The 17,442-nt window shown below is 44.4% G+C and overlaps 2 protein-coding genes across 3 annotated transcripts in view; one reads left to right on the top strand and one right to left on the bottom strand.

Annotated features, from left to right (window-relative positions):
• Positions 1-2,328: 2,328 nt before the first annotated feature.
• Positions 2,329-17,383, bottom strand: LOC125486395 (protein transport protein Sec16A-like). Of its 2 annotated transcripts, XM_048613786.1 has the most exons (7): positions 15,941-17,379; positions 14,898-15,027; positions 11,670-11,804; positions 10,029-10,117; positions 8,606-8,671; positions 7,106-7,180; positions 2,329-3,509 (listed from the first exon to the last, which is right to left on the bottom strand). In XM_048613786.1, the coding sequence occupies exons 2-7, from the start codon at positions 14,905-14,907 to the stop codon at positions 3,441-3,443; spliced, it is 444 nt and encodes a 147-aa protein (XP_048469743.1). In that variant the 5' UTR covers positions 14,908-15,027; positions 15,941-17,379; the 3' UTR covers positions 2,329-3,440. The 2 variants fall into 2 exon arrangements, with proteins under 2 accessions (XP_048469743.1, XP_048469744.1); XM_048613787.1 differs by lacking the exon at positions 7,106-7,180 and having other exon boundaries at positions 15,941-17,383.
• The window catches only part of pmpca (peptidase, mitochondrial processing subunit alpha), a 17,341-nt gene continuing 17,057 nt past the window's right edge, over positions 17,159-17,442 (top strand). The window contains exon 1 of the mRNA XM_048613418.1: positions 17,159-17,249. Within this exon, the coding sequence (XP_048469375.1) occupies positions 17,159-17,249 (91 nt within the window). The remainder of the gene's footprint in view (positions 17,250-17,442) is intronic.

Here is a 17,442-nt window from a genome sequence, read left to right as displayed (position 1 = left end):
GGGGGGAGCCGGGGAGAGGGAGGTGGCAGGGAGTGGGTGAGGGGGTGTAGGTGCGATGTACATTTTTGTAATAATGTGGAGATTTATTAGACGAAGATGGAGCTGGAGCTGAAGCTGAAGCTAACAGCCAGTTTTTGAGCGGAGCTCAGGCCGGAAACTGGAAAAGGTTCAATGGGAACCAGCCCCAATGTTGCCGGTGATTGGGAGCACCCCCGGGCAGGTGGGCCCTGCGGTACTGAAGGCAATTCCCTCCATCCCCGGCCGCTCAGGCACTGACAACAACCTGGCGCCGGCTGCACTGAGCCCCTGGCGCCCCCACCCGGGGCAGTAGGCTCAGTGAACCCCCTCCCTCTCCCAGCGAACCTACGATGCCCCACACAGTCGAATGCACCAGCCTGAGGAAGTCGGAACCTCCAACTACTCCAGGCCCAGCCGCTATCGAACACCTATCCTGGGGGTAAAGAGGCCGCCTCCGCTCACCTCACCGGCCGGCTCGGCCCAGCTGCCGGGCTCCCCGCACTGCCTCCGGACACACTGCCAGCTCCTGACGCCGGGGCCATGTAAAAGCCTGAGGCCCTTAGCAACTGGAGCAAAGCACGTTGGCAACGCTGGGCATGGTGCATCTCGGGAACGTGGAGGACCCAGCCGCTGTGCATGCGGGGATACTGGAGGAGTCATCCCAGGGAAGAGGGAAGGGAGAGAGATACCGTCTGCCTGTAGGTTTTGTTTCCCCAATCTGTCAAACAGCCGTGTAGGAGACAAGCAAGTTTTACTATTCAGCTCATCAAAACTCCCTGACTTTGCAAAGCAAAATACTGGAGAGGCTGGGAATATCGAAATGAAGACGAAAAAGCTGTATATTTCAGCAGGTCAGGTATCAGCCAAGGAGAGAAAGACTTAACATTTCAGGTCATAATGATACAAGGATCATTACAGGCTCAACCTTAACTCTTGCTTTTAAAGTTCTTGCGAAGATTTGTAGCTCGGCTTGTGGTGAGGTTGTTGACTTGCTCGCCCAGCTGGCTGGTTATAGTTCAGACGTTTCATCATCATGCGTAGGAACATCATCAGTTATCGATTAACTGGGACGACGTGACCATCCTAGCTCAAGCCAACCAGAGGCACACAGGAATTCATAGAGGCCTGATTCTAATTAGTCCCCATATACAAACCCTTGCAAAAAAGAACTGGAAATGACACAAAACATCTCAACAGATCAGATCATGTGAATACGAAGCACAGTAAAGCAACATAACTTCATCAGAGTCTGCACTGATGATGTTACTTAGCATGGTGACAAAACAGCCAGCGCAGCGAGCAAGTCAACAACCTCATTATTCTTCCCTCAATTTTGAACCTCTATCCGATATATTGTTAAACTTCAGTTTCTTTTCCCCCCTGGTTCCCCATTGCTAGATTTCCTGATGCCTATGAATCTCCTCCGAACCCACTCCTAGCTTTAGCATCCACGTCAATTCTGGGAAAACTGCAGGCAATAGCTGTGCTTGCAACTTTAGCCAGTTCAAATGTTGACTAGCACCGAGTGCAACTGGATTTAACAGGTAGCAAGCTTCAATAAAGTTGCGATTGTAAGCTCTTAACCAGACCAGATGTATACTTTGTCTACAAGAATTCAGAAGCTAAGAATACTGCAGAGAGTAACTCTCCTGACATTATCCAAAAGGCACAATTTAGGACTGCGGTGGAACTCTCTTCACTTGCCTGGACCAGGCAGTCATTTAAGTGGCACTACATCTAACACCTTCACCATTCACTTCCTCCACTACTGACACATTGGTAATGGTATTTGTGCTACCTACAAGATGCACTGCAGCAATTTTGATCACAATTGCAACTTCCAAAACCACATTTACTTCCATCTAGAAGGACAAGGGCAGCAGATAGACGGGAATACCATCCCCTACAAGTTTCCCTGAAAGCTACACACCGTCCTGACAGCACTATTCCTTCAGTGTTGTCAGGTCTAAAATCTGATTCTCCCACCTGAACAGCACTGTCAGTATTTACACCAAATGGAGTTCAGGATGAAGCTCACTGCCATCTTCTCACGGGCAGTTAGGAATAGGAATAAATACTGGCCTAGCTCACAATACCAATACACAATAACAACATTCTGAGGAAGGGTGACCAGATCCAAAACGTTAACTGATTTTTCTTCACAGATGCTGTCAGACCTGCTGAGCTTTTCTAGCAAATTCTGATTTTGTTCCCGATTTACAGCATCCACAGTTCTTTCAGTCTTTATTAGTGATACCCATATCCTGAGAATAAGTTAAAAAACTAACAAAACACAGACGGGGCAAAAGATTGAAAATGTTCCAGAACGCAAAATATTTTATTTCCTTTCAACAATTTACAGTGTGCATCCTTAAAACAAGAAAATAAACTTCTCAGGCGAGAGAAGAATCTGAGTTTGAAATATTGTGCAGTCTACATGAGAGGGTACAGAGGGTGCTAAATTACATGGGATTGAGGTGCATTATAGATAAGTGGCATTGGAGGCAAAAATCACATTATTTGAGGGCATTGAGATCAGATTTCATTCCATACAAAATTATTCCCAAATTACACTGCATCTCTGTGGCGGTTTCAAATATTGCAATTGGTCAAAGCACCTTCAAAATACTGTTTGAGAGACAGGGTGCTGGGAGGGGAGGTGGGGGGTAATCCTTTGAGGGGACCAAGCCCCTCCCGACTCATCTGCACGTTCTCTTCTCCCATGTCCATTGGATCTTCTCCCAGAATAAGAGAAAGATAGCACTGATATTGCACATGTTAATATTTATTCACACAGTCCTCCAGATATTTTAAAGTATTAATGTACAACAGATGGGTCTGGCTATACAATACTCATACAGCAGCCTTTTATATATATTATCTGAATACAAATTATCAGGGACAATCCAGCATTTCTCTTCCCTTACCCCAACCTACCCCCCCCACCCTTCCAAACAAACTTTTCTCATTTAAAATGGAACAGTTATAGCAATTAAAGAATCACTTGATGCTGAACATCTTTCTGGATGTGCCAGGATCTGGTCGACACCAATTTCACTTTGCAATTGATGCTCTGACATTTACAGTCACTTTTGGAGTGTGTTATTTTTTTCTTAGATCACATTGCATTGTAATTTGTGCCATGTAGCTACAGCTCTTGTCAAACTGGGTTTTATTATTTAAATGGCTAAACCAGGAATAAACAATTACATTTCCCACATCAGATTTTAGTCCCTCAACTGGCCCTCAAAAGGATACGTAATTATTGGCATTTCTGGAGACCTCATCAAGGGCAAGAACTATTTAAATGACACACCACTCCAGTTTAATCATTTGTAACTGCAAACATTACAGCACATCACCTGCATTGTCCCCAGTAGGGGTTTAAAATTCCATTCATTTCAGAGCTCATTCTAAGACTTTCAGTTTAATGTCGGATACTTCCTTTGCCCGAACCTTCCTGGTCGAGAGCCTGTCGTTCCTGCCGAGGGCTGCAAAGCAGAGGTCATAGAATTGATTAGAAAATGGGGATATTGGGCAAGAAGCTGTTGGTGGTGACAGAAGAGAGACAGACAGGCACAACCGGGTCCCCAGACACACCCAGGACAAGTTCAGTACGAGGTTAGGGTATAGTGTAAGTGGATGCTCTACTCGTAATTTTCCAGGAATCCCAAAAAACCAGAGAAGTCCCAGAAGGTTGGAAAACTGCCAATGTAACACTTTTTATTTGAAAAGGGAAGGCGACAAGAACAGGTAACTACAACTTTACACTTGTTATTAGGAACATGTTAGAATCTATAATAAAAGGATATAACAGCCATGCATTTAGAAATACATGATACGATCAAGCAGAGTCAGCATGGTTTCATGAAGGGGAAATCATGCCTCATAAATTTACCGGAATACTCTCAGGAGGTAACAAGTGGGATAGATAAAGGGGAAGCACTGGAAATAATGCATTGGATTTCAGAAGGCGTTCGGTGAGGTGCCATACAACATTAATTTAACAAGAGCTGAGTGTTGGAGATAATTTTGGAAGTAGTACATTAGCATGAATAAGGATTGACAAATTATAAAGGGCATTTTCAACCTGTAACTAGTGAGTGTCACAGGGACCAGTGCTGGAGTCACAATTATTTACAATATATTTTAATGACTTGGATGGGGAAGGTGAATGTACTATTGCCAAGTTTGCAGATGAGACAAAAAACAGGTAGGAAAGCAAGTGGTGAGAACAACAAAGAATCTGCAGAGGAATGTAAACAGGTTAACAAGTGGGCAAAATCCTGGCAGATGGAATATAATGTGGGGAATTATTTTTTAAACTTATTCATTTTGTGGGATGTGGGCGCCGCTGGCTGGCCAACATTTATTGCCCGTCCCTAGTTACCCTTACGGTGAGCTGCCTTCTTGAACCATTGGGAGTCCACCTGCTGTGTGTTGACCGACAATGCTATTAGGGAGGGAATTCCAGGAGTTTGACCCAGCGACAGTGAAGGAACGGCGATATATTTCCAAGTCAGGATGGTGAGCGGCATGGAGGGGAACTTGCAGGGCTGGTGTTCCCATGTATCTGCTGCCCTTGTCCTTCTAGATGGAAGTGGTCGTGGGTTTGGAAGGTGCTGTCTGAGGATCTTTGGTGAATTTCTGCAGTGCATCTTGTAGATAGTACACACTGCTGCTACTGAGCGTCAGTGGTGGAGGGAGTGGACGCTTGTGGATGTAGTGCCAATCAAGCAGGCTGCTGTGTCCTGGATGGTATCAAGCTTCTTGAGTGTTGTTGGGGCTACAGTCATCCAGACAAGTGGGGAGTATTCCATCACACTCCTGACTTGTGCCTTGTAGATGGTGGTGGCATTAATGTTACTTGCCACTTGTCAGCTCACGCCTGGATATTGTCCAGATCTTGTTGCATTTGGACATGGACTACTTCAGTATCTGAGGAGTCACAAATGGTGCTGAACATTGTGCAATCATCAGTGAACATCCCCATTTCTGACCTTATGATGGAGGGAAGTTCATTGATGAAGCAGCTGAAGATGGTTGGACCTCGGACATTACCCTGAGGAACTTGCAGAGATGTCCTGGAGCGGAGATGACGGACCTCCAACAACCAGAACGATTATCCTAAATGTCTCTCTGAGTCTAGCCAGTGGAGAGTTTTCCCCTGATGCCCATTGATTCCAGTTTTGCCAGGGCTCTTTGATGCCACACTTGGTCGAATGCAGCCTTGATGTCAAGGGCTGTCACTCTCACCTCACCTCTGGAATTCAGCTCTTTTGTCCATGTTTGAACCAAGGCCGTAATGACGTCAGGAGTTGAGTGGCCCTGGTGGAACCCAAAGTGGGCATCACTGAGCGGGTGCTGCTTGATAGCACGGTTGATGATCCCCTTCCATCACTTTATACTGATGATCAAGAGTAGACTGATGGGGCGGTAATTAGCCGGGTTGGATTTGCCCTGCTTTTTTACGTGTAGGACATACTTGGATAATTTTCCACATTTTTGGGTAGATGCCAATGTTGTAACTGTACTGGAACAACTTGGCTAGGGGAATGACAAGTTCTGGAGCACTTTGAGGTGAGGTTATGCATTTTGGCAGGAAGAATAGAGGAGCTACGGGACAGAGGGATTTGGGAGTCCTCATCCACGAATCACAAAAAGCTAGTATCCAAGTTCAGCAGGTAATCACAAAGGTAAATGGAATATTGGTTTTTATTTGAAAGGGAATGAAGTATAAAAGTCAGGTGGTTTTGATAAAACCGTACAAAGCTCTAGTCAGACCACAGCTGGAATAATGTGAACAGCTTTGGCCCTCCCGCCTTATCCAAGGAAAGATAGACTGACATTGGAGGCAGTCCAGAGAAGGTTCCCTCGGCTGATGCCAGGTATGGAGGGACTGTCAAATGAGGAGGGGTTGCATAGACTGGACTTAAGGCCACAGCAAGGTTTTGTGCGCAGTTCGGGAATCCACCTTATTGAAGGCAGTGTGATCACAATGGAGAGGGGATTTACCAGGATGATGCCTGAACTGGAGAGTTTCAGTGAGGAAGAGAGATTGGACACACTGGGGTTATTTTCCTTAGAACAGAGACGACTGAGGGGAGACATTATTGTGATAAAACGATGAGGGACAGAGGTAGATTGAAAGAAACTTTTCTCGTTGGTGGAGGGATCAATCACCAGGGGCATAGATTTAAGGTGAGGGGCAGGAGGAGTGGTAGGATATGGAACTCTCTGCCTGTAAGGGTTGGTGAGGCAGAAACCTTCATCACATTGATGTATTTAGACGTTAGCTAAGAGGCAAGAGGTTTTGAAATGTAAGGAAAATGATTTTCATCCAGAGGGTGCTGGGAATCTGGAACTCTCTGCCTGTAAAATGTGGGCAGAAACCCTCATAGCATTTAAATATTTAGATACGTACTTGTGATGGTAAGTCATACAAGGCTATAGGCCAAGTGCTGGAAAATGGGATGAGAAGAGTTTGGTGATTATTTTTGACTGGTGCAGACTCATTGACCTTAGGAGCCTTTTACTATGCTGTAGACCTCTATTACTCTATGTACTTGTTGAAATACAGAAGAATAAGAGGCAACCTTATTGAAACATAAGATTTTGAGAGGACTTGACAGGGTAGATGCAAAGATAGTTTCCCCTTTTAGAAGAGTCTAGAAGCACAGTGTATAATCTCAGAACAAGGGTTTGTATATTTGAAAGAGATCAGGAATGTCTTCTCTGAGGGTTGTGAATATGTGGAATTCTTTACTGCAAAGGGCTGTCAAGGCTGGGGGTGAAGTATATTCAAGGCTGACAGATTTTTAGTCAGTGAGGGAATCAAGGTGAAAAAGCAGGAAAGTAGAGTTAAGGATGGACAGATCAGGCATGATTTTACTGAATGGTGGAGCTGGCTGAATGGGTCACTTCTCTCCTATGTCTAAAGCTCCTTCTGCACTGTCACATTTACTCCATAGACTGTTCTGCAACATCTTTGACACAATGCCTCGTACACGGTGATTAACATTTATCTCAAGTTTTGAATAGAGTATTGTAAAGCAAAACTTCAGTTTTAATTTAAGTACATATTTACCTGGGGGAACTGGGCAGGGTTGTAAAACTGAACGGCTCCTGATGCAGGGCCGCCATGCGCAGGCTGAGCAGCAGTCTGGAAAAACAGATAAATGTTTACCAAAGTGGCCACAATAATCTATCACCAGACACACAAGGAAAGAAAGCTTTCATAGACATACAGGATGGAAAAAGACCCCTCAGTCCAACGTGTCCATGCCGACCGTAAACCCAAACTAAACTAGTCCCACTTGCCTGCACTTGACCCATGTCCCTCCAAACATTTCTTATGACAGGACACTTATGTTGAAGGGGTCCCATGCAATGCCAAAGACCTCAGCACTAAAAGCAGGCTACCGTTCCCAGTGAAATACTGCAGGAGCTGTCAGAGCTGCTGTGTTGAGAATGAGGTGTTCACGAAAAAGAGGGCATCTCTGCCCTTTCAGGGGGGCAGAGAAGATCCCACAGATGCTATTTCCAAGGAGAGCTGAGAGAGTTCTTTCTACGATCCTGACCAAAGTTGAGGCCTCAATCGAAATTGCCAGAACAGAAAACCTGGCCACCATCATGCTGCTGAATGTGGGATCTTGCTGTTTATAAATCAGCTGTCATGTTTTCCAAATCAACCCAGTAACTACACTTAACCAGTACTTCACTGGCTGTGAAACAGGTTGCGACATTGTTCTAGCAAAAGGTGCCATAGAAAGGACGGCTTTCTTTATTTTAGAGACAGATGAAACTATAGAATCAGCAAATTGATGTTTTCCCTGATGACATGGCTGGTTTAACACACAAGCAGCTCAGAAGATACAGGCTGCACAAGCTCTGTGTCTTTCTGGATGGTTAGCTGATCGCTGTCAGTGTCCGGGTGCCTCATCCCCAGTGGCCCCAGGTCAAGGCAGAATGTTTCATGACAGAGTGAGTCTTAGCGTTGATTGTTTCAATAGCCCCCTGGCTGTCTAGGCTGGTGCGCTGAAGAATGGTCACTGTGGTGAGGCAAAGCTAGCCTGGGTCTGTGTACCTCCCAACAAACTGAGAGAAGCCAACTCCAGAACAGATGAGGAGACAGTTAGAGAGAGAAAAGTGAGAGAAAAAGACTGCTTCAAACTTAAATAAACATTTTCTTTTATTAAGGTCATTGTATCAACAGGAAACAGAGGTAAGCTGTGAGGTCACAGAGGATGCAGTCTCAGAACAATGGGTAGGACATTTAGGACTGAAGAGGAGAAATACTTACCACTCAGATAGTGGTGAACCTTGGGAATTGTCTATCACACAGGGCTGTGGAAGCTCAGTTTTTAAGTGAGATAGAGATTGATAGATTTTTAGTTACTAATGACATCAAGGGATATGGGACAGCACAGGAAAATGGCAGAGGTAGAAGATCAGCTGTGATCTAGAATGACAGAAGCGGGTGAACTCCCTATCCCTAATCCTGTGCTCCAATGTAGTCAGAGAGCTGGATACTCGGTGGGAGGAAGGAGTCACCTCTAGCGTTGATACATTTGGCAATGTGGTTTACCTCTCCATGCTGCAAATTGTCAGGCTCAGGTGGTGAAGAATCAGCATTTGGTATCGGGTTAAATATCTAGAAAAGGAGAACCAACACATGAGGTATTTGATATAAATTGAGTTTCCATAGTTTGCTCAATCAAACTCATTTTGATAGGTTTGTTTTATACCTTCATGGTATCACAGGAAAAGTGAGCACTTGGGTCCCATCCCTCATTGTCCTCAAATTGAATGGCTTGCTGGACCATTTCAGAGGGAATTTAAGACTTTGCTGTGGGTCTGGAGTCACATGTAGGCCAGACCAAGTAATGATGGCAGATTTGCTTCTCTAAAGGACACCAGTGAATGAAGTGGGTTTTCAATTTCAGATTTATTGAATTACATTTAAATTCCAATAGCTGCCACAGTGGAATTTGAACCCCTGTCCCCACAGCATCAGTCTGGGCCCCTAGATTACTTGGTCAGTGACATTACCACTACTCCACTATCACCCTGTCATTTACTAATGGTAATTGGATAAGCTTTTTTTCTAAAACTGTTATGAACATTGCATCGTAAAACATATCAATTAGCAACTGTTTGTAAAAATCTTTGAAATGTTGATGAAATGTACCTGTGTCAAGTTTCTCAATATTACTGGCATTTGAGCAATATCACAGCCAATCCCAAGATATTACATCATTTTAAAAATGAATCTTATTACTAAGATTGTCAACCACTTGTAGAGATGTGAGGAAGATCAAAACTCAGAGCTGTCGACATAAAGGTTGAGACGGCATGATGGTTCAGTGGTTAGCACTGCTGTTTCACAGCACCAGTGACCCAGGCGACTGTCTGTGTGGAGTCTGCACGTTCTCCCAGTGTCTGTGTGGGTTTTCTCTGGGTGCTCGGGTTTCCTCCCAGTCCAAAAAATGAGAGTTAGGTGGATTGGCAATGTGATAGGGTAGGAGGGTGGGTCTGTGTGGGTGCACTTTGGAGAGTCGGTGGACTTGATGGGCCAAATGGCTTGTTTTCACACTGTTGCAGGGATTCTATGATTCCACAACACTGTTACTGATAATTTCAATGCAGGATTCAGAGAAATTTCTTTCCCCAGAGAGTGGGGTAATATGGATTCATTGTATCAATAGTATTAATATACCTAAGGAGGCACTGGATAACCACAAGGAGGAAATTAACAGATGGATTTGGTGTTTGGGTGAGATGTAGAGGAAGCGCGAGGGGCTTATGTGGGGTATAAAGAGCAGCACAGGTTGTCCTGTTGGACACCTCTGGGTCAGAAAGTCTACATTCCAGTCCCACCTGTGCCAGAAATGTGTCACAGCATTGTCTGAACAGGATGATTCAAAGTATGCAGGCAGGTTGCACTGAATGACCTGTTTCTGTGCTGTCCTGGCTATTTAACAAGGTACTATAGAACATAAGACTGGTACCTGGGGCTGTGCGGTTGCCTCAGCGTTTGCCTGTTCCACAGGCTGCGAGGTCTCTCCTGGGTTTCCTTCTGAAGGCTGAGACCCCTCACCTGCAAACCACAAACACAAAAGATTTGTTAGGTCTTTAAAACAAAATAAAAATCCCAAGAATAACAGAAAAATCAGAGCCAAAAGGGTGGTAACTAAAACAATCTTAATCACTCGAGAAGGAAACTAATGGGACTAAAGACTGACATGTCCCCTGGATCCAATGGACTTTGGTCTGAAAGGAAGTTGTTACAGGGATGACTAGTGCAATGGTTATAACCTTCTAAAAATCCCTAGATTCTGAAAAGATCCCAGTGGATAGGAAAATCATAAGCATAACATCTAACATTCAGAGAAGGTTTACTTGATTAATTCCCGGGATGAGTGGGTTATCCTATGAGGAAAGGTTACACCTACGTTCATTGGACTTAAGAATAATAAGAGATTACCATCTTGAAACAGAAAAAAATCTTGAGGTGACTTGACAGGGTCGATGCTGAAAGGACGTCTCCTTTTTGGAGAGATTTAAACCGGAGGCAGAGTTAAAATAAAACAACACAGATGAAGGAAATCAAACAAAAACCGAAATTGCTGGAGAACCTCAGCAGGTCTGGCAGCATCTAACGTTGAGGCTCATGACTCTTGTTCTGAACTTTAAAACAGAGTTTAAAAGGAAGGGCTCTCCCATTAAAGAATGCAAGAGAGTTGACACTTTGTAGAACTCTCTTCCTTAGAGAGGTGGAGGCCAAATCATTGAATTTTCAAGACAGAAGTAGATGGACACGCCATTACAAAGGCTTAGACGGAAATGTGAAACTGAGGTTACGATCAGATCAAGCGTGATCTCAATGAATAGCAGAGCAAGCTTGAAGAGCCAAATGGCCTAGCCCTGCTCTGCAGGTTAATTTGGTGCCTAACAGTGAGTGCCTGATTCGGTTAATAGCATTGTTACCTCCAAATCAGAAAGCAGCAGCATCAAGTTCCACATAGCAGGACTTCAGCCTATTATCAAGATGGAAACCACTGCAGACACATTTATGTCCATGATCTTGTCCTTGACTCACCATCCCCAAACTCCCTCACTTCCCCCTTCATTTCCAAGGATGTTAAGTATCACTCAGTGGATCATACTCTCTCTCTTCAGAGTGAGAAGCTCATGCATTCAAGTCCCATTCCCTGGCTTTGACAATGACTAGGTAGACACTCCACTAAAGTGCCGAGGGAGCTGCTGCACAGTCATAAGTACTGTCTTCCAGTCACAATGATAAACCGATGCCTTGACCATCTTCACTGGTACAAGTAAAATGTTTTGTGGTGTTACCCCAAAGATAAGGGAGTTTCTCTCATGACCCTGCCATTATTTATCCTTGCTTTGGCTGTTGCATCTCCTACATTAAACAGCAACTTCACTGGAAAACAAGGAAGTACTTCAAGGCTACAAAGTGCTTTGGAATCTCCAGAAGTACTGACAGGAGTTACACAAATGAGAGTCTGCCTTTATCGGGGTGTTGTCATTTCTGGACAGCATGAGGGCCTTGAGGCAAGAGGAGGAGTACTCTATAATGCTGACAGACTGATACACATATAGCCAACTGTGGCAGCAAGACACCTTACCTGACATCGGTACAAAGAGATTGGTGGGGATCGGCATAGGTGCCAAGGGGGCAAACAGGTCCACTGGGGGCATCAGAACTCCACCAGGCCGTGATCCACTGGGATTCAGGACATCCACATATCGACCTTTCGTACCTGTGAGAGAGATTGTGCGTGCATGTGTGCACATATGTATGAGTGTGCATGCGCGCACATATGTATGAGTGTGCATGCGCACATGCGTTTATGAGTATACATGTGTGAACGTAAGTATACATGAGTGTGTGCATGTGGGTGAGTGAGTGTGCATGCATGAGAGAATGTAAATGCGAGAGAGAGTATGTCAGTAGGACAGTGAGTGAGCACGCATTAGAGTGCGTGCATGAGAGGATGCGCAGAAGAGATCATGAGTGTGTACACAAGAGTGCAAGTCCACATGCATGCGTACATGAGAATGCGAGAGTGTACGTGTGTATCAATGAGTGCATGCGCATGTACGTTTGGGAGAGAATGTGTGCATGTGTATGAGACAGAATGCGTGCGGGTGAGTGTGCAGATGTTTGTGAGAATGTGTTGGGGATGGGAGAGAATCAATTAAAGAGGATTTAGATGAAGCATTTTTCAATGAGACAGATTCAAAATATCTCGTAAATTAGAGACTAGAGGAGCAGTCAGATTTAGAGATGCAGAAATAGCTAATGGCCAAAGGCTCCTTCGGCTTGACAGCTGAAACACAAGTGAGGGAGAAACGATGCTTCATGTTTCAAACCTTAATTCAGAGCGAAACTGGTTCACCTCAACCCCTCTCAAGGGTAGTTAAGGATGGGGCCACACCATGCAAGGAATGAAGTAAAATCTGTGTTCAGTTCTGGACACCACATCTATGGAAGGAGACCATGGCATTGTTTGGGGTAAGATAGATTCACCAGAATGATATTAGGGGGGAGAAAAAAGAACAAAGTACAACACACGAATAGGCCCTTTGTCCCATCAAGCCTGCGCTGAAACATGAAGCCTTTGTAAACGAAAAACCTTCTGCCTCTACATGGTCTGTACGTCTCTTTTCCCTGACTATTCATTTATCTGTTGCTGTTGCATATACTTCTATTACCTCCTCTGGCAGCCCATTCCAGGCGCTTACCACCCTCTGTGTAAAAAAAAAAAAAAAAAAATTGCCTCTCATCTCTTTAAACTTATCCCCTTTTACCTTAAAAAGGAGCTAAATTATAAGGATAGGGTTGCAAAGATGCGCATTCCCTTCAGTCTAATGGATTGAAAATGATCTAATTGACATGTCTAAGACAATTGAAACATTTGATTGAGCTGATAAAGACAACAATTTTCTCTTTTTGGGGGCAGGGGCAGATTCTTAAAATCCAAGCAGGGTCTAGTCACACAAAGGCAAATGGAAATCCAGAACCCTCTTCCCCAATAAGAACTCAAAGATGGGGAGTGAAAGGTTTAAGGTAAGAGGGGGAAATTGAGGGTGGTAAGTGCTCAAAACACACTGCCAGAGAAGGTGGTAGAAGCAAATACAATCGGAATATTTAAGAGACATCTTGACAGATACATAAATAGGCAGGGAATACAGGGATATGGACCTTGTAGGGGCAAAAGTTTTTTTAGTTTTTGTTGCCGTGGGTATAAAGTGTATCAGAACCAAATCAAGAGCAGGGGGCCAAGTTAGGGATCAGCAATGATTTAATGGAATGGCAGAGGAGGCTTAAGGGCAGAATGACCTCATTTTCTCTGATACGTGCACGCACACACAACACACACATAAGACGGGGGAGGAAATTCTTGCTTTGAAGAGAACATTAAAAATATCCTTTAGCACATGTTTAAAGAGCAGAACAGTTCCCTCCACTACTGCCCCGGCCAATGTGCAAGTCTCAGCCAACATTAATAAAAACAGAGGCAGACAGCATGGAAACGGACCATTCGGTCCAACTAGTCCACAACGCTTATGTTCCCAAACTAAACTAGTCCCACCTACCCGAGTTTGGCCCATATCCCTCCAAACCTCTCTTATTCAGATACTTATCCAAATATCTCTTAAATGTTGTAACTGTACCTGCATCCACCACTTCCTCTAGCAGCTCCTTCCACACACGCACCCCCTCTGTGTAAAGAAAGTTGCCCCTCGTATCCTTTTTAAAACTTTCTCCTTTCACCTTAAAAATATGCCCCTAGTTTTGAACTTCCCTACACTAGGGAAAATACCTTTGCTGTTCACCTTATCTAAGCTCCTCACGATTTTATAAACTTCTTAGAAGGTCATCCCTCAGCCCCCAGCACTCCAGTGAAAAGTGTCCCAGCCTTTCTAACTTCCTATAATTCAAACCTTGCATTTCCTGGCAAATCTTTTCTGAACACTCTCCAATTTAACAATATCTTTCCTACAGCAGGGTGACCAGAATTGTACAACCTCAACATGACGTCCCACTCCTATACTCAAAGGTCTGAGCAATGAAGGCAAGTGTGCTAAATGCCTTAACCACAATGTCTACGTCACACTGTTCTACAACACTACCCAGGGCACCACTATTAACTATACAAGTCCTGCTCGTTTGTTTTAACCAAAATGCAATACCTCATATTTATCCAAATTAAACTCCACCTGCCACTCCTCAGCCCAATGACCCAATTGATCAAGATTGCTTTGTAATCTTAGATGACCTTCTTCACTGTCCACTACACTACCAATTTTGGTGGCATCCACAAACTTACTAACCATGCCTCCTATATTCTCATCCAAATTGTTTATATAAATGACAAACAAAAGTGAACCCAGTACCGATCCCTGTGGAACACTGCTGGTCACAGGCCTCAAGTCCAAAAAACAATCCTCCACCACCATCCTCTGTCTCCTACTGTCAAGCCAATTTTGTATCCAAATTGCAAGCTCTCCCTGAATCCCATGTGATCTAACTTTACTAATTAGTCTACCATGTCTACCTTGTCAAAGGTTTTACTAAAGTCCATGTAAATAACGTCTATCACTCTGCCCTCATCAATCTATTCCCTTCCTTCGTGTGGGATCATGCTGTGTGCAGATTGGATGCCATGCTTCCTATAATACACCACTGACTGGTAAAGCGCACTGCATCATGAGGTGCCAAGAAACACTATTGAAACCTTCTTTGTACACTTTGTATAGAAACAAGAGAGACCATTGCCTGACAGTCCAAGGGGCAAACAAGAGAAACAAGAGGTGGTAGAGGGGCACACTCGCACACAGAACCTCACCTGCTTTCATGGAGAACCTGTTCCTAGGTGGAGGGCCACTTGAGGGTGCTGGTGCGGCTGAGGGAATAGAACTTGAGGCAGGTGTAGGGGCAGTCACTGGGAAACTTGGCGGAGGAGGAAGAGGCTTGTTCTGCAATGACACAAGCAACATTACTCTAACATCTGGCAGTGGTTCTCTCCAGCTCCGCATAGGGAATCTGGATAGAAATTCCTTTCTGCACTGTACCAAGCAGTATCACAAACCTCAATGAATCCTTTTTTCCTTACCCCTAAACCCCACCCAATCCCAGTCCGGAGTTAAAAATCGAGGAGCTTTCAGACTTGCACCCCCCTCCTAATAACCCAAATAGGTCATGAAATTATTTGTGCATTCCCCCATCAGGTGTTACTGTGAACCATCAGCATGGCCAAAACTGATACTGCGATGATGATGGAGCATCATTCCCACAACCTGTCACAACCCCACTTTTCCCTGATTTCCACCATTCTCTCACATTTTCTTCATTCCCATCACACCTTTCCCTCCCTTCCCCCTGCTCCTGTCAAAAATACACACTCACCTTTCTTCTGTTTCTTTCCTGTTATGGCTTCATCAGGGGTGATTACCCTGCGGTAACTTCATCTCCAGACAGTCTGAAGGACAACTGTGGTGTAATATTGAACCAGGGTTGGGGAAACAATCACAGCCTAATTCCACCCTGTCCTCAAGTGTTGCTCGCACCTTATGAGAATGGTAATCAGGAGATAAACCTGTGCCAATTTTCCCTTTCTATAACCCAGAGAAGGGAAGGAAACCTGCCATCTTTATCTGGTTTGGGACCATGTGAATCCAGTCCCACATCAATGCAGTTGCCTTCTAACTGCCTTCTGAGCTGGTCAGTTTGTATCAAACCTGCATACTGCTAGATGATAATTCCCCACCATCTCCTCAGGGCAACTAAGAATAGCCAGTGAATAATGGGCTTCTGATGACTGGCACATCTTGAGATGAAGAATAGAATTAACAGACAGGAAGGTGGAGAATGTCTGGACTTGGTACTTACCTCCTCCTCAGGTTCATTCAGGTTCACCCATCGTTGCTTCTTCTCATCCCACACAATCTGTGCACAAAAGACGAAGCAAAGAGTTCAGAACTTCCCCACCCTAGGGAGCACTGAATTTCACTGGGGCACAACCAGCCAACTGAGCTAACTGACCCCCTTTCAATGACAGGCAATAGAAACCCTTAAAAAATACACCACCTGAACAAACCAGCCTTCCATTGGGTTGGAATTAAGATAATTACAGCCATGGAAGACAGTCACATCATCACCTGTCCATACTGTCCACAATCCACTCATTACACACTGACCAACCACAGTGTGTGTATGAGGGATGAAGACAGGATGACGACTCCAGGACCACCTTGCATGATGGCAGCTATGTGCTTCCCCAGTCACAGATCAGCTGTCATTTCATTAAATGGTAAGAGACTTAAGACGTTAAATAGCAGACTCTTGTTATCATGTTCCTTCAGAAACTATAAAGGACTATAAAGAAATGCCACTGGTTCTGGCCAAATCATAGCTGAACACAATATCACGAGGCAAGCAAGTTGATGAAGCCCCAGCAGTCTGTGTTATCTACACTGTGGCCAAAGATTAGATTCTGCCCTATAGGAAGGGATTTGGTATTCATTCCCTTCACTGCTGCACGATAGATACTGACTGCATTGTGTACTACCTACAAGATGCACTGCAACAACTCACTAATGCCTCTTTGACAGCCCCTCCCAAAGCCATAACATCCATCCACTTAGGGAGGACAAGGAAAGCAGAAAGAAGTTCGTTCTCCGGTTATGCACCTCCAAATTCCCCAGGTCACAGACCATTCTTACTTGGACATATACCAACTATTCCTTCGTTATCACTGGCATAAGATTAACAGCAGAGAGCTTCGTTAAGCCTCTACTTGATAACACAGCAAGATTGGAAAACGTAGAAACAGATCAATATAAAACTTGATACCAAGATATTAGGAGCACAGGAGAAACATCTTGCTGCTGTTGAAAGCTAAGCCCTGATTTTGAAGTTTACTTGTGTAGGCTAAAAGCAAGACTGTAGAAGCCTAGGCAAACAGTCACAGCAGATGCAACAACCTTAAATAAAGGGGAAAGTGAAACAATGGTGATTGCAAGAAGACACGCATAAGGCTAGTCTGTTCACAAGAAGAATATTTCCTGATTGCGAGAAGTTTCCAGGCCACAATGATAGGGGATAAGTATGATTGGGCATAGGGAGGAGTTGTTGGATAAGATCCAGGATACGAGCAACCTGACTGCTCAGCATGAGTCCACAGGCCAAAAACTGAGAGGTAAGTTGTGCACTGTCCCAGGAGGTACACTGCTGCAGTGATTGTAAATCACTGTCCTGAGTTTATTGCTGCAGTTTATAAGAAACTTAATAAACTAATCCGGACTTTCATCTCCTTGAGAGATAGTAGGAACTGCAGATGCTGGAGAATCTGAGATAACAAGGTGTAGAGCTGGATGAACACACCAAGCCAA

Source organism: Rhincodon typus, chromosome 28 (genome assembly GCF_021869965.1).
Source record: "Rhincodon typus isolate 14 chromosome 28, sRhiTyp1.1, whole genome shotgun sequence".
NCBI lineage: Eukaryota > Metazoa > Chordata > Chondrichthyes > Orectolobiformes > Rhincodontidae > Rhincodon > Rhincodon typus.
The sequence above is the reverse complement of the archived record's forward strand: the minus strand, read 5'-3'. Positions and strand labels throughout refer to the sequence as shown.

Excerpts from the sequence above, each read along its gene's own strand:
- LOC125486395 (XM_048613786.1), bottom strand. Across the intron at positions 10,118-11,669 it reads TCTCTTTGTACCGATGTCAG|GTGAGGGGTCTCAGCCTTCA; the intron begins GTAAGGTGTCTT and ends TGTGGTTTGCAG. Across the intron at positions 7,181-8,605 it reads ACAATTTGCAGCATGGAGAG|ACTGCTGCTCAGCCTGCGCA; the intron begins GTAAACCACATT and ends CTGTTTTTCCAG.